General features: G+C 37.2%; 1 protein-coding gene across 3 annotated transcripts in view; it reads left to right on the plus strand.

The window, feature by feature from the left end:
* Positions 1-23,649, plus strand: part of TM2D1 (TM2 domain containing 1) — a 47,146-nt gene extending 23,497 nt beyond the window's left edge. Inside the window, exons 4-7 of one of the 3 annotated variants that reach the window (XR_010659999.1) lie at positions 1,537-1,628; positions 9,845-9,918; positions 19,831-19,916; positions 21,739-21,869. Coding sequence is in view for 2 of the 3 variants with exons in the window: in XM_065911897.1 (XP_065767969.1) it covers positions 1,537-1,628; positions 9,845-9,918; positions 21,739-21,849 (277 nt within the window). In the remaining variant the exon portion in view is untranslated. Of the gene's footprint in view, positions 1-1,536; positions 1,629-9,844; positions 9,919-19,830; positions 19,917-21,738; positions 21,882-23,321 lie in introns of those variants that run through there. The other 2 variants (XM_065911897.1, XM_065911887.1) reach the window with 2 other exon arrangements.
* The last annotated feature ends 680 nt before the right edge of the window (positions 23,650-24,329 follow it).

Consider the following 24,329-nt stretch of genomic DNA (forward strand, 5'->3'; position numbering starts at 1 on the left):
TACACCTGATAATTTCAGGTGGACAGCAGAGGGGTTAAGCCATACATATACATGTATCCATTCTCCCCTAAACTCCCCTCCCATCCAGGCTGCCACATAACATTGAGACGAGTTCCCTGTGTTACACAGTAGATCCATGTTGACACCACACTCTTTCGGTTTTACTTCTTCCGCCCTGTTACTCTTTTCTGGTTTCGTCTCTTCTTCATCTGGGAAGGTTTGTTGGACATTATTGTGATGATAGCTCGCAAATACTCCCCTGCAGTCTGTCTTCAGCATAGCAACTAGAGTGACTATTTTCACACCATACCTCTGCTTACCTCTGCAGTGGCTTCACATATCTCTCAGAGTAAAAGATGGTGATTTTATAGCATTTAACAATGATGTTCAAGGCCCTGCATGATCTGCCCTCTTTGCCCTGTTCTCTCTCTGACCTTGTCTCCTTCTGTTCTTCCCCTTCCTCCATTCCTCCTACACGTGCTTCCTTAATAGACCTTGAACACGCCAGGTAGGCTGCCTTTGCAACAGCAGTTTCTTTTGTCTGGGACACTCTTCCATCAGAGGCATGGTGTGGCTAAATCTCTTACCTCCCTTAGGTCTTTGCTGAAATACCACCTTCTCAATGAAGCTTACTCTTGTCACCCACTTAAATGGCCCTTATCTGTATCCCTGGCATTCTGAATTCCCTATACAACCTAATCCACTTCTTTTTTCATAGCATTTATGACTGTCTTTTTTTTTTTTTTAAATATTTATTTATTTGACCACAGCAGGTCTTAGTTGCAGCACATGGGTCTTCAATCTTCATGTCTGCATACAGGATATTTTAGTTGCAGTACATGGGATCTAGTTCCCTGATCAGGGCTCGAACCTGGGCCCCCTGCATTATAAGCACAGTCTTAGCCACTGGACCACTAGGGAAGTCCTTCTTTATGACTTTCTAACACACAATTTCTTTTTAAAATATGTTTAGGTTTATGGGCTTCCCTCATAGCTTAGTTGATAAAGAACTAAGTTGGTCGTCTGCAATGCAGGAGACCCCAGTTTGATTCTTGGGTTGGGAAGATCCCCTGGAGAAAGGATAGGCTACCCACGCCAGTATTCTTGGGCTTCTCTTATGCTCAGCTGGTCAAGAATCCTCCTGCAATGCGGGAGACAGGTTCAGTCCCTGGGTTGGGAAGATTCCGTAGAGAAGGGAAAGGCTAACCACTCCAGTATTCTGGTCTGGAGAATTCCACGGACTGTATAGCCCATGGGGTCGCAAAGAGTTGGACACAAATGAGAGACTTTCACTTAGGTATATTACTTGCTGCCACTAGATTGTAAGGTCTTTAAAGGCAGGAATTTTTATCTCTTCTGCTTATTTGTATATCCCAGTAGCCTGAAATAGTCCCTGGCACTCAGTAGCCACCCAAAAAGCATTAATTGAATGGATGAATGAACTGATTAACAAACAGTAATAATTAACATTATTTTCTAAAATGTTTTCATGTTGGAAATATATGAATGTGACTTTCAGGTTCTGATTCTGTGCAGGAATGGCTATTCATACAAGGTGGCAGTTGCACTGTCTCTTTTCCTTGGATGGTTGGGAGCAGATCGATTTTACCTTGGATACCCTGCCTTGGGTGAGTGTACTTTATTTTTAAAAAAAAATTCTTGTGAAACTTGTAGGTAAATGTACCTATTCTTATAGATTAAATCTCTGCATACTATTAATAGTTACAGGTTCCATGTAGCTGGAGTTGAATAGTCAATGTTTTTCTCTGATTACAGAGCTAGCAGTTAGCTCTGTAATGAACTTGGGTAAAAGATACTGACTTTACTTGTTTTTTTTTTCATCTTTATGAAAGCACACACTCAAGACAGTGTAGCCATTAGGATAGTAGACTGGAGTTGTCATTGCTAGTGCTAGGTACACATTGGGTATTCAATAAATGTTTTAGGAATAAATGCGTATCTTTTCCTATCCCTTCAAAAACATTTGCCTTCTACCTGGATCTCTATCAATGTTACTTTCGGAATAGAAACTACTTCTTTCAGGAGAAGTTGGGGTTGGAACTGCAGCAACCAGTATGAGCTGGTGTGGAGCCCGATTATTATCCCTAGCATCCCTCCCCACACCTTCCTCCTGGTTGTAATTTATACATTTACCATAGTTATTAATGCTTCTGAAAGTGAGTCACATTTGATAATAGCTTTGGTTTAAATAATACTTTCACATGTCTCCCCTTATTTGAGCCTTAAAACTCTCTGAGTTTATCATCCTGTTTAAATCTGCTTTAACAGGTAGAGAAATTGTCACCAGAGAGGTTAAAGGATTTGCTACCTCTGGAGGCCTTGCTTTATACTCTGATATATTTGTTATCATCATTGTTTTATGGATAGGGAACTTGTCATGAGATTAAGAGATTTACCCAAGGACACTCATCTAGTGACCTGAATTTGAACCCAAATACTCTGGCTCAAGAGATCATGCTTTATTTACTGTAGTACTTTGCTTCTATATTAGCCCTTCAGTGAGCAGTTTTAAAGTTTCTGAGTGCTCTGCTTTCTAGCTACCAAAGCTAATCTTATTCTTTCCATCTTGCTACCCACCAGAGATCAAAGGAATCTTCATTGTGAGGTTCAGTTCAGTTCATTCTCTCAGTCGTGTTCGACGCTTTGCCACTCCATGGACTGAAGTACACCAGGCTTCCCTGTCCATCACCAACTCCCAACTGGCTCAAACTCGTGTCCAATGAGTCAGTGATACCATCCAACCATCTCATCCTTGTTGTCCCCTTCTCCTCCTCCTGCCATCAGTGTTTCCCAGCATCAGTATCTTTTCTAATGAGTCAGTTTTTCGCATCAGATGACCAAACTATTAGAGCTTCAGCTTCAACATCAGTCCTTCCAATGAATATTTAGGACTGATTTCTTTTAGGATTGACCAGTTTGATCTCGTTGCAGTCTAAGGGACTCTCAAGAGTCTTCTCCAACACCACAGTTCAAAACCATCAATTCTTTGGTGCTCAGCTTTCTGTAGGTCCAGCTCTCACATCCATACATGACTACTGGAAAAAGCATAGCTTTGACTAGATGGACCTTGGTTGCTAAAGTAATGTTTCTGCTTTTTAATATGCTGTCTAGGTTGGTCATAGCTTTTCTTCCAAGAAGCAAGCGTCTTTTAATTTCATGGCTGCAGTCACCATCTGCATTGATTTTGGAGCCCAAGAAAATAGTCTCTCACTGTTTCCATTGTTTCCCCATCTATTTGCCATGAAGTGCTGGGACCAGGTGCCATGATCTTAGTTTTTTGAATATTGAGTTTTAAGCCAACATTTTCACTCTCCTCTTTGACTTTCATCAGGAGGCTCTTTAGTTCTTCTTTGCTTTTTGTCATAAGGGTGTTGTCATCTGCATATCTGAAGTTATTGATATTTCTTCCTGCAATTTTGATTCCAGGTTTCCTTCATCCAGGTAGGCATTTCTCATGATGTACTCTGCGTATAAGTTTAATAAGCAGGGTGACAATATACAGCCTTGACGTACTCCTTTCCTCATTTGGAACCAGTCTGTTGTTTCATGTCCAGTTCTAACTGTTGCTTCCTGACCTGCATACAGATTTCTCAAGAGGCAAGTCAGGTGGTTTGGTATTCCCATCTCTTGAAGAATTTTTCAGAGTTTGTTGTGATCCACACAGTCAAAGGCTTTGGCATAGTCAATGAAGCAGAAGTAGATATTTTTCTAGAAGTCTCTCTCTTTTCTTCATTATATAAATTTTATATTAGGATTAAATAAGGGAAATATGTTGAGGGTGAGATTAAATTAAATTTAATAAGATCCAAACATTCCTTTAAGAAAAATTTTTCTTTATAGATACTTTATGTATATAGCATTATTTCCTCTGATTGATTTATTCTCATACGTGTGCTGCTTTAGCTGAACCCTTTTTTCACCATGAAGGATTATTTTTCTAATATTCTGTCTTTGTGTTTTTAACTGTGTTAACATCTGTGATTTTTCTTTACATGGCAATAATTGGTATATTTTGTTTTGGCCATCTGTAGCATTAAAAGATTATGGATTCTCAAAGATAATAGCTCTTTTGGAGCAGTTAATGGGCGGAGAGATACTCCTTTCATGGTGATAATACTTTTAAGTGTAAATATTTTCTTATGAGAATAACAAAGTATTGTTTATTTTTAAGCCCCAAGCTTCAAAATCTTTGGTTATTTTATTCCTTTTTTCTTTTTTTAAGTTTGGAGTTACCAGTTTGGACTGGCATATTATATCCACAGATCATGGGACAAATAAAAGTATAGGGATTTGTAGGTTAAACTCTTCTAAGATTTGAAAGCTTTCCTTTATTTGTATAGGCAGAAAAAGAATAGAGATACCTAATTACCAAATCATTACAGAACACTTGTGCTTTGGCACAAGCAGCTTCAGTATGAAATAATCTACATTCTGTAAAATGGTTACACAGAAAAGTATTTGCAAGACTCAACCTGTAATAAAGCAAAATATACCCCCAATTTTTTTTAATACCAAAAACTAATCTCTGCTTTTTATTTTATACCCAAATAAATCCTTTTATTGAATTTGTATACTTTAAATGTAAAATTTAAGTTACTAAAGTATAAATAAAGTACACTGAAAACATGAGCTTTCTGAATATCATCTGGCAGCATAATCTTTTTGGAAGAATATATCTACGACAGTAATGACTCAGGATAAAAATGGATCCATCTTGATTAGAAACATTTTTATTTGGAATTTCAAAACTTTAAAATCTAAATACATCATTTCTTTCCTTGATAAGCAAATAGGATCTGTACAAAGAGACCTAACAACTTTTTTACTTGGATAAAAAGGTCAATCTACTTTTGGTTGTTCACAAATCCCTCCCTCCATCTTTTAAAAAATTAGTGTTGGTGCTCAAAATAATGAAATACACACAAGTAATGGTTTGCATTGGTTTTGATATAAAAAAGATTGGCCTCTGTATACTGGTGCCAAATCGAATCTTGCAGACAGTTTTGGAGGAAGTAGAAAAGAATAGCTTTATTGCTTTACCAGACAAGAGGGGGCAGTACAGACTCCTGCCCTCAAGAACTGTGTGTCCCAACCCAGGAGGATTTGATGAGGAGTTCATGGACCGAGGAGCCTGGTAGACTACAGTCCATGGGGTCGCAAGTGTCGGACACGACTGAGCGACTTCACTCTATAGCACTAGTTTCGAGGGTGGGGCTGCTGACAAGTTAGCCTGTGTGGAGCGCCTGCACACCGCTCATCCGGTCTCAGTTAATCTTGAAGAAACATGAAAAAAGTGAAAGTCACTCAGTCATGTAGACTCTTTGCAACCCCATGGACTCTACAGTCCATGGGATTCTGGCCAGAATACTGGAGTGGGTACCCTTTCCCTTCTCCAGTTGATCTTCCCAACCCAGGTCTCCTGATTACAGGCAGATTCTTTTTACACCAGCTGAGCTACAAGGGAAGCCCAAGAATACTGGAGTGGATAGCCTACCCTGTCTCCAGGGGATCGTCCCAACCCAGGAATCAAACCGGGGTCTCCTGCATTGCAGGCAAATTCTTTTTCAACTGAACCATCAGGGAAGCCCTAATCTTGATGAACCTCTCTGATTCCTGGCCTCTGTTGGCTTGTTGGCTGCTCCTCTCCTGTTTAGCAACTGTTCATATCTGCCCTTTGGAACTCAGGAAAGGTCATGGAGGCTGGATTCTCTTCCCTTCAAAAAAGAAAACAGGGCACAGAAAGGCCAGGAGCACCACAGGGTCCTGGTCATTTTCAGTTTTAATAAATGCTGTTTAAAGTGTATGCTACTTTGTGTTTTTCAAGTTGATCATAGATTGTTTCTAGTTTTTTGATAGTCATATAACAAATATTCGTCAAACTCTGCCCTACGGTTCAAGGAATTGACTTGAATAAGACAGATGAGAACCCTGTCTTCAGGAGTTTACATGGCATAGGAAGACAGAGAATTAATGAACAAACCAAGAAATAATTTCTGATCAACACCATGGTGGAAATAAATAGGAGACGTGCGATAGAGTGCTGGGGCTGTTGGGAGGAATGGCATGCTCGAAGAATTCTCTGAAGTACCCTGAGAAGAGAAGAGCTGCAGGAAGAACACCACTGGAAGAGGGCATCAGGAGGGCAGAGGCGCTGGCACAGTTCCATTTTCTTCATAGAGTAGCAATGCATTGAAGACAAACGTTTTTCAAACCGTTCTTTTTTTTTTTGGCTATGCTGGGTCTTTGTTGTTGCACACGGGCTTTCTCTAGTTGTCATGAGTGGGGGCTGCTCTCTAGCTGTGGCTTGCAGGCTCAGTTTTGTAGTGCTAGGGCTTAGTTGCCCAACGGCCTGTGGAATATTTCTGGACCAGGGATCAAACACATGACCCCTACATTGGCAGGCAAATTCTTAAGCATTGGACCACCAGAATGCGAAGTCATGTGGGCCTTAGGAAGCAAAATGGTCGTCTGAGGAGGCCTTAGAAATAGCTGTGAAAAGAAGAGGAGCAAAAGGCAAAGGAGAAAAGGAAAGATATATCCATCTAAATGTGGAGTTCCAAAGATTAGCAAGGAGAGATAAGAAAGTCTCCCTAAGTGATCAATGCAAAGAAATAGAGAAAAACAATAGAATGGAAAAGACTGCAGATCTCTTCAAGAAAATTATAGATACCAAGGGAACATTTCATGTAAAGACGGGTGAAATAAAGGACAGAAACGGTATGAACCTAAGAGAAGCAGAAGATATTAAGAAGAGGTGGCAAGAATACACAGAAGAATTATACAAAAAAGATCTTAATGACCCGGATAACCATGATGGTGTGATCACTCACCTAGAGCCAGACATCCTTGAGTGCGAAGTCAAGTGGGCCTTAGGAAGCATCACTACGAACAAAGCTAGTAGAGGTGATGGAATTCCTGGTGAGCTATTTCAAATCCTAAAAGATAATGCTGTTAAAGTGCTGCACTCAGTTTGCCAGCAAATTCAGAAAACAGCAAAGGCCACAGGACTGGAAAAGGTTAGTTTTCATTCCAATCTCAAAGAAAGGCAATGCTGAAGAATGTTCAAACTACTGCACAATTGCCCTCATCTCACATGCTAGCAAAGTATTGCTCAAAAATCTCCAATCCAGACTTTAAGAGTACATGAACCATGAACTTCCAGATTTTCAGGCTGGTTTTAGAAAAGGCAGAGGAACCAGAGATCACATTGCCAACATCCGCTGAATCATCAAAAAAGCAAGCGAGTTGTAGAAAAACATCTACTTCTGCTTTATTGACTACGCCAAAGTCTTTGACTGTGTGGATCACAACAAACTGAAAAATTCTTCAAGAGATGGGAATACCAGACCACCTGACCTGCCTCTTGAGAAATCTATATGCAGGTCAAGAAGCAACAGTTAGAACTGGACATGAAACAACAGACTGGTTCCAAATTGGGAAAGGAGTAGGTGAAGGCTGTATACTGTCACCCTGCTTATTTAACTTACATGCAGAGTACATCATGCAAAATGCTGGGCTGGATGAAGTACAAACTGGAATCAATATTGCTGGGAGAAGTAGCAAAAACCTCAGATATGCAGATGACACCACCCTTATGACCAAAAGCAAAGAAGAACTAAAGAGCCTGTTGATGAAAGTGTAAGAGGAGAGTGAAAAAGTTGGCTTAAAACTCAGCATTCAGAAAACTATGATCATGACATCTGGTCCCATCATTTCATGGCAAATAGATGGGGAAACAATGGAAACAGAGAGTTTATTTTCTTGGGCTCCAAAATCACTGCAGATCATGACTGCAGCCACGAAATTAAAAGACACTTACTCCTTGGAAGAAAAGCTATGACCAACCTAGACAGCGTATTAAAAAGCAGAGACATTACTTTAGCAACCAAGGTCCATCTAGTCAAAGCTATGGTTTTTCCAGTAGTCATGTATGGATGTGAGAATGGGATTATAAAGAAAGCTGAGCACCAAAGAATTGATGTTTTTGAACTGGGGTGTTGGAGAAGACTGTTGAGAGTCCCTTGGACTGCAAAGAGATCCAACCAGTCCATCCTAAAGGAAATCAGTCCTGAATATTCATTGGAAGAACTGATGCTGAAGCTGAAACTCCAGTACTTTGGCCACCTGATGGGAAGAACTGACTCATTGGAAAAGACCCTGATGCTGAGAAAGATTGAAGGCGGGAGGAGAAGGGGACGACAGAGGCTGAGATTGTATGATGGCATCACTGACTTGATGGCCATGAGTTTGAGCAGGCTCCGAGAGTTGATGATGGACAGGGAAGCCTGGTATGCTGCAGTCCATGGGGACACAAAGAGTTAGACACGACTGAGTGACCAAACTGAACTGAACCACCAGAGAAGTCCGTGATCCATTCTTAATGTTCTTTTTATAAACAAGCTGAAGGAAGGGAAACTGTGATATTTCCAAAATACTCTGTGAAGAGGAATGCAATTAGAAATAAATGAGTGAATGGAGATAATACATACATTGAATGAATGGATAAATTTCCTTGGGCAGCTATACTAAAGTGCAATTAATGGAAAAAATAATTAGAGGAGTTGTTGTATAAGATGGTGAATAAAAAGTTCGGGGTCTTTAGGAAACAGAAAGACTGAGAGGATTTATTCATTTTAACAAATATTGAGCATCTCCCATGTGCCAGGCAATGTTGTAGGTACTAAGGACACAGAAGTAAACAAGACAGATAAAAGACCCTTCTCTAAGGGGACTTCCATGAGACAGATGGTAAACAAATGTAAAATATGAGGTAGGTGATAAGTGTTTTGAAGAGAACCAAAAGCATTATTTTATGTAGTGTCTATATTTTAATATTTTAGAAATTATTTCCAGCATGTGTTATCCTAGTACTTAGAACATTGTTCTACTGTATATCTAATACTAATGGGGGAAATGGAGAATCATCTAATTTACCTACATATTTCAGTCTTATTTGTATATTTCCAAATGTGTGCCAGGAGGTGATCTCATCCATTCTTACAATTTTAGCTGGAATCTATTTGTAGTTGATGCTTAGAACTACCCTTTCACGAAGAGTCTTGCTTTATATCATCTTTATATCTCAAATGGGATGTCTGGAGAGCAGCTCAGGTTTAAATATAGAAGAGAGATTACTCATCCTACCCTCCACCCTCAATCTGCCTCTTCTGATTTCATCATCATGTTTTTATGTTGTATTATTATATGTCCTAGATTCTGTGCTCTGTTATCCTCTGTTTTAGTACCGTAGCTCTGAGGTTGGAGCCAAGGACAGAGGTGTACACAGAATTGCTGATTTTGACTATAGACCTAATAAGAAACATAAGATTGCTTAGGAAAAACATATAGGATAAATTGAAGATAATTGTGTTACTAATCAGTGTTTTTTTTCCAGATTACTTTTTTATGCCCTGACAGTATTTAACTTTCTACTATAAATATATATTAAAATTTGTATCTACAGTGTATTAAGTGTACATAAATAAGGGTTTAGGACTAAAAGATGTTCTGTAACGCTGTGTGCTGAGATTTAAAGATTTATTTTCTTAGGCCTTTTCTCTTCAGTTTTGTAAGATTACATTGAGTTTTTACTTCAGATCATATTGTTTAAGTGAATGAATCATTTTTTGTAGTTTTTCTATGTAGAGGGGCTTTTAAACTTTTCTCATATTTTTAGGTGAAGATTTGATTTTTTTTAAGTGTTAATTTTATACTCTTGATATAAAGCATTTGTGGTATATGTAATGATTTATTGGGAATTGGAAAAGTTTATTAATATTTATAAGGCCTTCCAGGTTGTAAATGACTTTACCTTCTTTTCTAGGTTTGTTAAAGTTTTGCACTGTGGGGTTTTGTGGAATTGGGAGCCTAATTGATTTCATTCTTATTTCAATGCAGGTGAGTTAGTTTTAATCTAGAAGATGAACTACTTTTACATTCAAATTTGAGTTCTGAGGTACATTTTAAGTATGTTATAAAACAGGTAGGAATGCTTTTTCATTTTTCTTCAGATGCTAGATCTAAAGGATCCATGGCCATGTTTTCAAGTAGCATTTTCCAACCTGTGTTCAGTTAGTAGTTCTAAAAGACATAAGAACTTCTTTAAAAAGGATCTGTGCTCAAATATGATTTGTAAATGTGAGTGCAACTGAGGTACAAAGATTTCTTTACTGGATAACTTCTCAGAAGCTTAAAAATTTGCAGTATGAACCTCTAAGAGGGATTAAGGTTATAAATATTTCCAACTTATTGTCTCTTTTCCTGTTATAGCTTCATTGTCACTCACTATAAGAGGATACTGGTGGGAGTCTTGTATTTACATATGAATTTGTAGAGGCAGAAACAAAATTTTTTTTGCACTGGACAGGTTCTCTATACTAGTATTCTCTTGGCTGCAAATTGTACAAACTGAAATCCAGCTAGCTGCAGCCAAAAAAGAAAACAGGAATGTCTGGGAGTGCTCTGGAAAATCCAGGAGTGGGGCTGGTCTTGGACAAGACCAAATCCATAGTCAAATGATGTACTCACCACTCTCCTCCTCTTCATCTCTGCTTCTCTGTGTTAGCCTCGTTTTCTCCTGCTGCAGAGGTTTGTGAAATGCTAACCTTAAGCATTCAAAAGTTCACCAGATATTTCCTATTCCTATTTCCACCAGATATTTCCCACCAGATAGTTCCTACTGAACTGGTTGTGGTTAACTCAGGGGGATTCTTAAATTAGAGAAGAGATGAATTTATCACAACAAATGTCACAAAACAGCATTTCAGTAATCATTTATGGAGCACCTCATGTCTTCAGCAAGTGTGTCAGTGTGTATTTAGATTATCATCAGTTTTGCTCTTCTTTTTCATACAGTATTTCCATTCCTTAATTCTGTCTGCTTGATGTTATCCGTATGCTCTAAAAGAAAGTCAAAATCTAGGAGAATTTTGGTAACATACTGTGAGGAGGGGACCATACTGTGAGGAGGAGGCAACATATGGACCAATAAGATACCAGAATTAAACAAGGAAAATATTTGGTTTTAAAGTTGGAATTTTCCTGTCTTTATTCATAAACATATGCCTAACCAAATATCCTGCCTTCTCTGACTGTGGGACAGGCAAGCAGGCATGAAGAGGCTAAGGTTCTTCTGCACATATGCTTGGAAATGGGTTTCTCACTTAAATGAGGATCCAAGGAACTTAATGTACTATTGGGATTCTTTAAGGTATACAGAATTCAGTATCTTTAAAACCCAACCATGTAGTTAATATTTCACACTAGGTTCTTTCTTTGGTGATATCAGTGCTTTGTAGCTTTATTTATGTCAAATTATAGAGTTTATTTGTTGATTCAGCCACTATTTTCTGGTACACGCATAAATGAACTTTTCAGAACTAATAGTTCTTTTCTTAAATATCTAGAATTGAGACTATCACATCAACAAATTATTGAGGTAGATTTAGAATGTTTGAATTTCTACACTAGGTTTCCCTAAATAAGACATTTTAATAGGGATGACCACTGTAGACTGCTTTCAGACCAGGGGAAAAATTACTTTTTTCAAAAGTAGCCAAGTAAGATATATAGCCTTATTCTACCTGTTGTTTAATATATTTGACATGTGATGTTGAATGTATTCGTTTTAGACAATTATTTTTTTCAGTCAATCAAGTAAGTTTTTACTATAAATATCATAAATTATGTTAATATTTTTGTCTTGGATATACTTTTTCAATTTCTCATAAACCCTTTACATTCTATCATCTTTGTTTATTATTCTTTTCTTCTTTATTTTCTCCATCCCTAATTCTTTTCTTTTTACCATTAAATATTACTCCCCAATGAATTGCAGTGTTTTTTCTTTTGGGCTGTGATCCCAGAACTATATTGTGCATGAACTCAAGACCTGTAAAAGCATACTTTACTTCACAGTGTTTATAAGAAAAATCCAGGAAAATCCTCCTTAAAAAAATAGGTCTGGTTATTTCATCTTTGAACTGAAACAATGTAAAGTATAATGCGTATATTACTAAGGTAAGTAAGCTTTAAATATATCTATACTTACTAAAAATGCTTTCATGAGTTTATCTGTTAGTAAACTTTTAAATTTTTTCTTTTTTTGTTCTTAAAAAATATGCAAATAGCACTGTGTGAGTGAATGGTATAAAACAATACATAGAATTAATTCATTTGTTTTGTGCATTCAACAGAGTTTAAATCAGTGGTACATGTATAGCATACAGTTTTTCAATTATAGGCAACTTTGTGTATAACTGCTGTGTATATAGTTATTCATAAGGCAGGTCTGAAAACTTTAAAACACTCATTTTATGCTTATATGTATTCATACATATCATGAAGGATAAATTAGGTAATTTGCTTTTTTATCAGAAAAAATATGAGAATATTTGATTTTATTTAAACCTCTTTTCTAACTCACACAATGAACGTTTTTAATTATATCAAAACCACTGATGTATACTTCACCAACAGAAAGAAAAGAAAATTTATTCTCTTAAGTAGAGACAAGACAGCCACAAGTCAGAAAGATGAAGATGGATAGAGCGAAAATGGAAATATATGTTGGAATGTAGAAAGTTTCTTAAAATGAAGTATGTCAAGATTCTTTGTGATAATTTTTAAAAATTCATTTTCATTCCTATCAACATTGCAGAGTAGATTTCCTTAAAAGACTATTAACTATGTAAGTAGCAAAATATCCAAAGCAATATAATCTCCAAGATAGTTTTAATTTTATAAATAAATTTATTAAATATCTCATTAGTTTGGCATTTAATATATGTAAGTTGGGAAGCTTCCCAGGCGGTGCAGTGGTAAAGAATCCACCTGCCAGTGCAGAAGATGCAAGAAGCGTGAGTGTGATCCCTGGGTCAGGAAGATCTCTTGGAGTAGGAAATGGTAGCCCCCTCCAGTGTTCTTGCTTGGAGATTCCATGGACAGAGGAGTCTGATAGGCTACAGTCCATGGGGTTGCAAAGAGTCAGACACGACTGAGCCACTGAACACACACACATGTATAACTCATTTTTGCACTGGGTTATATATTGTTTTTGTATTTTTTTTAGCTTTTACACACCACGTTTGATTTTTCACACATAAATTTCTTGAGGAGAAAGATTTTTATTAATCTGTAGTACTAATACTGTGCTCAACATATTCTCTCCAAATTTTTGCTGATTTGAGCTGAATGCAGTGTAACTTGTGAAAAGTGTGTCTTTGTGCCAATTATAGGGAAGATAGGTTAAAAATGGTAGTTTTTTAAAAGTGAGTGCTTTTCTTTAGGTCTTTAAAGTTCTAAATTTCATAGGGCACATGAGCTAATGAACAAAAATAAAAGTTGATATGATAAAGTATAAATAGCAGGTTTTATACCATAAGTGAAAATGACTTAGCACCATTTAGATATAAGTTGGGGTCCTTGCCTGAAAGGAACTTAAAATCTCACTCTCTCAGAAATGTTGTGAGAATAACATCCCACTTATTATCAGAAATATCTCATTGGAGAAATTCTCTGGCAGTCCGGTGGTTAGGACTTCATGCTCTCACTGCCAAGGACCTGTTTCAGCCCATGATCGGGGAGCTAAAATCCCATAAGCCATAAGCCATGCTGGGCGGCCATCTCCTTGGGAACTGCAGGCTGAAAATAAAAGAAGAGTATCTTGATTTTATCTCGTCTAAATTCTTGAATTTTACTGAAATTTTAAGAGCCTAGGCTTTTCGGTTCAGAGCATAAATAAGATTCAGGCTATAGGTTCACTTCTGTGTAAGCCAGTTGATTTTGTCAAAGATATAACCTGTGCCCTTGCACCATGAAATACATGGTCTTGATCAAAAGAAGGACTAAATGTGTAATCACTCTAAATCTGTTTCCAGTACCGGAAATGTTGGTCAAGTCCTTGATAGTTCACTAGCTGTAGGACAGCAATATATAAAAACTGTTGCTGCTGCTTCTGCTAAGTCACTTCAGTCGTGTCTGACTTTGTGCGACCCCATAGACGGCAGCCCACCAGGCTCCCCCGTCCCTGGGATTCTCCAGGCAAGAACACTGGGGTGGGTTGCCATTTCCTTCTCCAATGCATGAAAGTGAAAAGTTAAAGTGAAGTCCCTCAGTCGTGTCCAACTCTTAGCGACCCCATGGACTGTAGCCTACCAGGCTCCTCCGTCCGTGGGATTTTCCAGGCAAGAGTACCAGAGTGGGATGCCATTGCCTTCTCCAATATAAAAACTAGTTACCAAGTGTTCCAACAAGTTTTCTCTTATTTATTTAACTCTGGAGTGATATATTGGGGAAATGACCTGGAAAACTGAGGATACTGATGATAATTTGGGTAGTCTCTGCTTTGTCACATGATCTTAATTAGGTAGATTTCATTTAGTTCACTTATCTGTGGGCAGATTTTTATTTAGTGAATTAAAAGATTGTTTAAAAAACAAAGTAGTCCTAAGACTGAACCCAATGCTGTATTTTCCTCAGGAGATAGAATGCTGAATTTTATTCATTTCTTGAGGAGTGATGTTTATAATGGTCATTTAGGATTAATACTAACCAATGTTTAAGTCAAATGAAGTCAGGGGGTCTGACTGTATAATTTCTGGCACTGTGTGGGAATTTTAAGTGCTTAATTAAAATGTGACTAATTAGATTTTTTAATGGTCTCATATTAAAATTAATGACATACAGAAGTCAGCTCTGAACACATACATGTAATTTAACTTTTAAGAGAATGTGAATTTACTTCTTTGGAGAATTGGGATGGACATAGATTGCATCATTATCCTCTAATTGCAGACATCTGTGTCATTTTACTTTTTCACCAGGTTAATAGATCTTCAGGAGATGATATGATCTTGCCAGTGTTAATATTTACATTCTTTATATGGAAGAAACTCTTAAATGGATTAGATAGTAAAATGATACATTGATAGAATTGCATGAAGTGTTTGTTTTTGTCCTTCACTCATTAATTCATCATAACATTTTAAATTTTAAGATATTTGAGTTATCTAAGCCATATGACTTCAACAACAAGGCAAAGCCAGTAACTAAGGGATCACATCTGTTTGATAAAGTTTAGGTTTAAAAGTACTTACTGATAACCAAAGAATGCTCTGACTACTGCACAATTGCACTCATCTCACACGCTAGTAAAGTGATGCCTAAAATTCTCCAAGCCAGTCTTCAGCAATACATGAACTGTGAACTTCCAGATGTTTAAGCCAGTTTTAGAAAAGGCAGAGGAACCAGAGATCAAATTGTCAACATCCGCTGGATCATCAAAAGAGCAAGAGCATTCCAGAAAAACATCTATTTCTGCTTTATTGACTATGCCAAAGCCTTTGACTGCGTGGATCACAATAAACTGTGGAAAATTCTGAAAGAGAGGGGAATACCAGACCACCTGACCTGCCTCTTGAGAAATCTGTATGCAGGTCAGGAAGCAACAGTTAGAACTGGGACATGGAACAACAGACTGGTTCCAAATAGGAAAAGGAGTACGTCAAGGCTGTATATTGTCACCCTGCTTATTTATCTTATATGCAGAGTACATCATGAGAAACACTGGGCTGGAAGAAACACAAGCTGGAATCAAGATTGCTGGGAGAAATATCGATAATCTCAGATATGCAGATGACACCACCCTTATGGCAAAGTGAAGAGGAACTAAAGAGCCTCTTGATGAAGGTGAAAGAGGAGAGTGAAAAAGTTGGCTTAAAGCTCAACATTCAAAAAATTAAGATAATAGTATCTGCTCGCATAACTTCATGGCAAATAGATGGGGAAACAGTGGGACAGTGTCAGACTTTATTTTTCTGGGCTCTAAAATCACTGCAGATGGTGATTGCAGCCATGAAATTAAAAGACACTTACTCCCTGGAAAGAAAGTTATGACCAACCTAGAAAGCATATTAAAAAGCAGAAACATTACTTTGCCAACAAAGGTCTGTCTAGTCAAGGCTATGGTTTCTTCAGTAGTCATGTATGGATGTGAGAGTTGGACTATAAAGAAGGCTGAGCACAGAAGAATTGATGCTTTTGAACTGTAGTGTTGGAGAAGACTCTTGAGAGTCCCTTGGACTGCAAGGAGATCCAAGCACTCCATCCTAAAGGAAGTCAGTCCTGGATGTTCATTGGAAGGACTGATGTTGAAGCTGAAACTCCAATACTTTGGCCACCTGATGCAAAGAGCTGACTCATTTGAAAAGACCCTGATGCTGGGAAAGATTGAGGGCAGGAGGAGAGGGGGACAACAGAGGATGAGATGGCTGGATGGCATCACTGACTCAACGGACATGGGTTTGAGTAAACTCTGGGAGTTGGTGATGGACGGGGAGGCCTGGCGTGCTGCGGTTCATGGGGTTGCAAAGAGTCGGACACAACTTAGTGACTGGACTGGACTGAACTGACCTGGCAACCATCTTTTTTTCCTTTAACTTATTTTTGTTAGAATGCTAATTAAATATATAAAAACAAAAATACATTTCCAGTAACAAAATCAACAGTTTATAAATTACAAACAGAACTACAACATTATTAAAGTTCAGATAAAGTAAGCTCTTTTCTGTGTAGTAAAAAAAATATATACAATACAAAATTTGCCATTTTAACCTGTTTAAGTGTACAGTTCTTTGGCATTAATTACATTTACAGTGTTATGTAGCTGTCACCAGTATCTATTTCCAAAACTTTTTCATCTCCCAAAACAGAAACTCTGTATCCATTAAGCAGTAACTCCTCTTTTCTCCATCCCCCAGTCACTGGTAACCTCCAATCTACTATATCCCAAAGAATTTGCTTGCTTTCTAGATATTTCATATAGGTGGAATCATACACTATTTGTCCTTTTATGTCTGGTTTATTTCACTTTGCACAATATTTTCAAGGTTCATTGATATTGTGCCATGTATCAGAATTTCATTCCTTTTTATGGCTGAATAATAATGTTCCATTGTACGTATATACCACATTTCTTTTATCTCTTCATCTGTTGATGGACTCTTGGGTTGTTTCCACATTCTGGCTGTTGTGAATAATGCTACAGTGAATATTTGTGTACAAGTATCAGTTTAAGCCCCTGTTCAGTTCTTTAAGGGTAAATACCTAGGAGAAGATAAACTTTTATATAAAGCTAATTGAAGAAAATATCTTCATGACATTAGATGGGTTGTCTTCTTAAACAAGATCCAAAAAAACATAAACCATAAAGAAAAAAATTATTTAATACATTAAAATTAAGAAATTTTAATCATTTCCAAAAAGGATACCGTGGACTGACCAAATAACAGTTAGTAGGCTGAGTTAAAGAACACTGTGGAGGATGTGGGCTCCGTTGCTCAAGTCATGTCTGACTCTTTGCAATACTATGGACTATAGCCCTCCAGGCTCCTTTTTTCATGGGATTCTCCAAGCAAGAATACTGGAGTGGGTTGCCATTTCCATCTTCAGGGGATCTTCCCAACCCAGGGGTCAAACCCACGTCTCCTATGTCTTCTGCACCGCGGGTGGATTCTTTACTGCTTGAGCCATTGGGGACACTAACAGTAGGAATTTATATGTGGAATATGCAATTCAATAAGATAATAGGGAATTTAATAGTTAAATGAGCCCAGTAAACTAAAGGTGATTCACAAAATCACCCAAATAACTAATGTGTAAATAAAGAGGTACTTCTGGGCATTTATCCCCAAATGTTCATACTCTCCACCAGGGGACAGGGGACAACTCTGTCTGTTGTAGTACTGTCTGTGGTAGGAGGAACTTGGAGTTAACCTAGATGTGGAGAATGGATGTAACACCAGGCAACAGCTACAAGCACTTACCTGTTATACGTACAGCTACCATGGAATTGTCCTAAAATCTCAGTGTACTGAGAAAATGGTTTGAAATTGAACAAGATCTACAACAGTATCATTTGGATAATTAAAAATGGGTATCCAAAGAGAATCAAATGTTTTTTTCAAGAATAAATATCCAAGTCATATACCAAGTTAAATATATGCCCATTATTTGTGTGGGTACCTATGGGTGGGTGACTGGGATTATGGAGAATTATAGTGGAGATGAAAGGTTAAGAACAGAAAAACAGGAAATTTAGAGATCACTGCTTAACATTCTTGACTTTAATGTAAACTTCTAGAGTTTTCTGATTTACTCTTCTTGCTATAGACTTTCCACCTATAGAAAAGCCTACTCCTTTAAGTAAACAATTCAAAGATTTTTTTGCATTTAAGCTGCAAATAAAATTTCATGGTTGAAAACAATCAGAAATGACAGGAAAGAAGAAATCAAATTTCACCCAATTCCTCCAAACCACCACCAGCGATCTTCATAGAATGGGGGTGTGATAAGACAAAAGATGCCTGTATCAGATCCCTGAAACCTGTGAATATTGTCTTATTTGGAAAAAGGGTCTCTTCAGATGTGACTAAGTTAAGTATCTTCATATGAAGAGATTATTTTAAATTATCTGGATGGGCCCTAAATCCAATGACAAGTGTCCTTATAGGATGCAGTAGAAAAGACACAGACACACACACAGTAAAGAAGGGGATATGAAGACCTTCACCCCAAGAGATCAGAGTGATGTGGCCACAAGCCAGCAATGCCAAGGGATGCCTTAGCATGGGTTCTGCCCCAGAGTCTCTGCAGGGCATGTGACTTTACTGATACCTTGATTTTAGACTTATGGGGTCCAGAACTGTAAGAGTAAATGTCTATTGTTTTAATCCACTGACTTCGTGGTTATTTGTTAGAGTAGCCAACAGGAAACTCATACAGAAGGATATGAAGTTGCTTTCCTGTGGCTTCAGGGCTTCTCACACAAGATAAGGTAACGCCCCTTTGTACGGAATAGCTTTTCACAGCATAGGGGCCCTCCTGACTCCCCTCTTGGAACATGAAGGCCTGCAGCAACCTGTTGGTCCATTAATTGTTAAGTGGTCTTTCTTCTCCCCATAGCTTTCAGAAATCTGCCCCAGCTTATCAAACAGAAATACTTCATGAAGTAAAATTTGGCTTCAGGCTATTTCTTCGCAGAGAAATAAACATAATTTTAGGTTTCATACTTTGTTGTCAGTGAACAAATGGCCGTACATCTTCTATACCAAGAATCTGGAGATTTGATAGTTCTAAGATTTGTTAGTTTAGAACTTAAAGACCCAAATACATTATTCCCTCCTTTCCTTCCTTCTCTCCCTCCTTTCTTCCCATCTTCCTTTCTTCCCTTTACTATCTTCAGTTCCATTGCTTAGGATCACTTCTTGTATCATTACTTTCAGAGGTGGAAAACACCCTTTTCCTCTCACACACACCTTCCTAAAAGCAGATAAGTCTCCCATTAAACTTGTCTCATAGATTATCAACTCATTGGTGATTGATTACATGCCCAGGCTGAATCAAATCTGAGGAAAGAGGATCTACCACAATAGAACCAGTTATTGAGGAGTCAGAATTACATACTTTGAAAGGAAAGAAATGCTATAATAAGATCGCTAAATTATATACAAATTTGGACCATGTATTACTGGGTAATAAAACTGTAATCTTTGGGGCTAACTTGTCTACAGGACAGGGGGAACAGAAGACCAAAACAATATCATATCATTCTTTTATGTGTTAACTGCTAACTTGCCAAGATTGTAAAACATCTGGGCCCTAATCAATTTTTAGTTAAATAGTTATATTTCCTGAGAAAATCAAGTGAGCCGTGGGTGGGCTTATTAGAAATGCATGATAGTAAAAGGCCATCCAACCGTCTTTTTTCCTTATTTTCAACTTTTGAAATCTTTTTTTTTTTTTTTTTGACAGGAGTAAGTGAGAGTGTCAGAGGAGATGGCATAGGAAGAAAAAGATAATAGGGCAAAGGCCTTGTTCAATCTACGCACATATTCCAGGTTAGGCCAGTTTTTAACCACATGATTTAACCTATTTCTACTTGCTAGGCTTTCCTTTTTCTTTGTTTCTTTTGTAGAGTCTCAAGACATGTTGTAAATTCTAGCCACCCATTCTTTTCTTTCTTTGCTTAATACACATACTAGTTTCCTTTGTGACTTTGCTATTGAAAATGTTTTAATTTTTATTTAAATTCATTAATAACATTCATAAATGTCAAGACAGAGCAATTTGATCTTTGGAGGAAGTTCAAGTACATGACAGCACCTAGCAAAGTATCTAGTATTATTTGAATATTAACATTTACAGTTCACTAGAATAAACCCTCTGTTGGCAGATTGTCTTATTTACTGTTCTGTGTATAACGTCTAGCATGGTGCCTGGACTGTAGGAATTAAGTGTTTGTTGAATAGCCTTTAAAACAAAATTTATCTTTAAAATGATGAATGTTCTATAGTAGTGTTCTTCAAACTCTGGTTGCATAACCCCTAAAAGAATTTTTTTCTTAAGAAAACCCCTATCTTCACATGTTTTAAGTTGACATTTCAGTTTTCCATCACAAGCTTAAAAAGTTGCAAAGGATATCATTTCTAGTTTGCAAATATTGACCTATTTAAATAAAACTGTTACATCAATTTTAAAATGTATCTACAGAATACAAATAGCATAGAATTTAAAATATCCACTTTAATGTACTTATTGATATACAGTTTGATCAAAATAGCATAAACCTGTTACAGATATTAGCAAATCATTTATAAGCTAAAAAAAAAAGTCAAATTTTACTAGGAATGCATCTTTTAAACAAATGACAGAGAGTATTTTTGGACTCTTGATTAAAAGAGACATCCCTGACTCCAGTATTTTGAATTTTCCCCTTCTTTGACACATCAGAGATTTTTATACCTCAAGGCAATATGCCATCATGAGACTCAAGTGTATTTTGATGGGGGAGGTATGCTTTACTGTTGTCAAGTTGGAGAAAGGACCACAGGGAAAGGGAAGTGGGCTTGGGACCTAGCATGATGCTTTTATTCTAGTGTGATATCAGGTGGATCATTTTCACAAAGAGTATTTATGTGAATTAAGGATCTCAAAATGGATTCCTTGCAGCTTTCTGGGCCTGCATATACCTTTGTAAATCCTATGTACCCCTAAGGCTGCAGTTTGAAGATTATTATCTTACAGGATAAGTTGTAGAGATCATGTTAAGTGGATTGTCACAAATGTGATTAAATGGACAAGACTCTTATGATGAGTGTATGTGTGTGTGTGTGTGTTTATTTCTTCCTTTTCCATTCCATGTGGTTCTGGTAGGACTATCAGTCATATTACATCATCTCCCAAAGGGAGCCTGGCTTGGCCAATATTAATCCTATTCCCTTAGATACAGTAATTTGTTCAGCAACAGGCATAAAAACCAGGCACATCTGTCAAAGTTCTTCCCTGAAATTGATGTATATACACTGAGGAAGAAAATTTTACATTCTATTGGAAACTGCCAAGATATGTGTCTAGAAGTTGGCAACCAATTGGGAGCACGTGTCTGTGGAATAAAGGCAGGGAGGCCAAACCAAGGGTTTCGTGTGGTGTGGCATTTCAGTTCTTGAGGCCTTAGTTCCTCCAGCTCTCTTAATCCTATGAGCTTCCCCAGTGCCCTTTTCAGCTGCATGAGCTACTAAATTACTTTTTTTGCTTGAGTTAGTTTAAGTTGTATTTCTGGTGCTACTGAAGTAATTTTATTAACACCTGAGAGAAGTAAACTCAAAATATTTTTTAAGTATCTTCTGTAAAGTGGATAATTTGCAAACTTTTCTCTTCTAGATTGTGGGACCTTCAGATGGAAGTAGTTACATTATAGATTACTATGGAACCAGACTTACAAGACTGAGTATTACCAATGAGACATTTAGGAAAACACAGCTATATCCATGAATACTGTTGAAAAGAAACAGTAAGTGATACGTGTATGTAATCTTCCTTATCTGTACAAAATTATGAGAATGTGAGAACCTGGGGAGATTTAAGAGATCATCTAGTGTTGTAAACCTGTATTTTTGCTTCTCAGGACATGCAGGTTTAACTTTTTATAAAGCATTTTTGTATATGCACATAGCTCTTGCAGTTCACAATTCATATTGCTTCTTTGTAGTTAAAGGACAAAGTTCACAAGAAAAAAAATAACATCAAAGCAAAAAGAGCCCAAAGGTTTATACAATGGTTATGATGAAAGTATGTGTTATAGATAATAAAGCATATTTTTTCTACTGTCCGTCCTTCTTAGGATCAGCATGATCTTTAAACTTCATTCTTTTCTTCTCCTTTCCTAAACCTGAAAGTTAATGGAATTTCAACCCTGAAACTACTACAAGTACTTATTTTAACCTGAAGTTTCGTCCTGCCCACAAAAATTATTAATTGACCCTAGAACTACCTAGCAGCTTTCAGTAAGGCAGAGAGAAACACAGGCTGGATGTTTTGGCACAGTCATAATCCTAGGATTTTCAGTTGACTCTGTTTCAGAGAGAGCTTCTAGAAGCCTGGAAGAGAATAACCATTCACTTTCTGTGTTTCGTGTATAAATAGGATATGAAGTATAATTTTGCCCTTAGGGTAGATTTTTTTTCTTTTCTCCCAATAAAATTATGGGATATGCTTTCTAGTTACTGTCCTGAAGATTGAACAGTGACAGACCCTTCCTGTCAAGATCTGAGGAGCTTATTCAACTCATTGTCCAAAAATTTTTCAGACCTTTCCTTACAAAATATAAGAGCCTTTGGGTTTTAAAATTGAAACAAAGCATAGAGAACCATCTGCCTCTCCTTACCAGGGAAGAAATTGAGATCTAAGGAAGCTGAGACTAAGATACACAGCTAATCAGTACAAAACTGAATCTAGAACCTAGGCCTTCTGTGCCTTCCACTGGTTGTTCTCCACTTCCCACCCCAGCTCCCACTAACTACTTCATTTTGTATTAAGTATTTTCATTTTGGAAATTGTTACTCCTACTTTATGAGGAGGATTGTGTCGTTTCACATAACTTTATTTTCACATGTAAGTTGTTGTTTCTCTTTTTAAAGTATATAGACCGTTTTAAAGTTATAATGTGTAAAAAGTAAGCAAATGTAATTTAAAAAACAATACCATTTTCTGCAGCCTGTTATAAAAACATTTAATTGAAATTCCAGACCCAAATTTAAAACTTGAAGGGCCCGTTGAGAAGGCATATCTCTGCATTGTCATTCGTTTAATCTCCAGCAGTACTTACAGAAGTGCTCCCAGTGTAAGAAAAAATGTCTTGAACAACTGAAGCATTAAAACGTGCATCTATAAAAACCTCATTGGATTCTTTTAAAAGATTGTGTTTTAACATGTGTTTTTTTTTGTTTGTTTTTTTTCTGTTTTAGGATTTGGGCCTCCTTGATTTTAATAGAGAACTCTCAATATATAAGACTTCCAGATTTTCCTTTTTCTTTCTTCAAATACCACTTCATGGATTCTTTTTAATTTTTTCTTGTTGTCGATGTTTTTGTTTTGTTGGTTTTTGTTAAAAACATATTGTTCTGAGATTTATTTAATAGAACTTCCTTTGGAGCTGTATAATAACAGAGTCTTTCTTACGCTGCTGTCTCTATGAGATAGATAGTTGATTACCCTGATATTAATGTCTTTTCCAAAGGCAAGTCACCACTTGTCCTTTTTGCTTCTGAAAAATAAAAGTTTGACTTATTCACATTTTTTAGTGCATTTTTTTTATTAAGAAAACCATCTTAAATGTTGAATGTTGCTGTCTTCTGTATTTTGATCCTTCAAAGCAGTGAATCCACAGTGGGAACAAATACCATTTATATTGCTTGGGGGTGCAGTCCTGTATATGACCACCCACCTGTTTTTTTTGTAGCTTTCAGATCTGTCTTTACTTTGGTATCCAGGGAGCTAAAGATCTTCAGGGAGTCTGAAACCTTGGGGCGCCACGGATACTTCTGGCAATGATTCAGGGCTCGGAAGTGTGAACTTTTTCCTTTTTGCTTTAGACGTGATGCACTAACTTTTGGAGGGACCAGATGCTGACTCATGTAGCTTAGTGCGGTTATATTTGAAGCTGGATGGACAAGGTGGGAACACCAAGCAGATGATTGTCTTCCATCTGTTAGCACTGCCCAGCAGATGCCGGCCCAAGTGTCTTAAGTGATGCACCAGTGTCTAGGGGAAGCAGCACTTGTACTTCAGCACTGGTTTTCCTTACTGTGTTCAGAGGGTTTTAAGAAGATGGAAATACATGAAATGTTATGTCTCCATAATATTGTCATATCATACTTAAGTATACCAATTTCAAAATTACTGGGATCTGGGCTTCTCAAAAGTAAAAACCATAATTTTTCATCACTCATCTCACTCAAAAATATACAATATAG

Source organism: Muntiacus reevesi, chromosome 1, assembly GCF_963930625.1.
Source record: "Muntiacus reevesi chromosome 1, mMunRee1.1, whole genome shotgun sequence".
Taxonomy (NCBI): domain Eukaryota; kingdom Metazoa; phylum Chordata; class Mammalia; order Artiodactyla; family Cervidae; genus Muntiacus; species Muntiacus reevesi.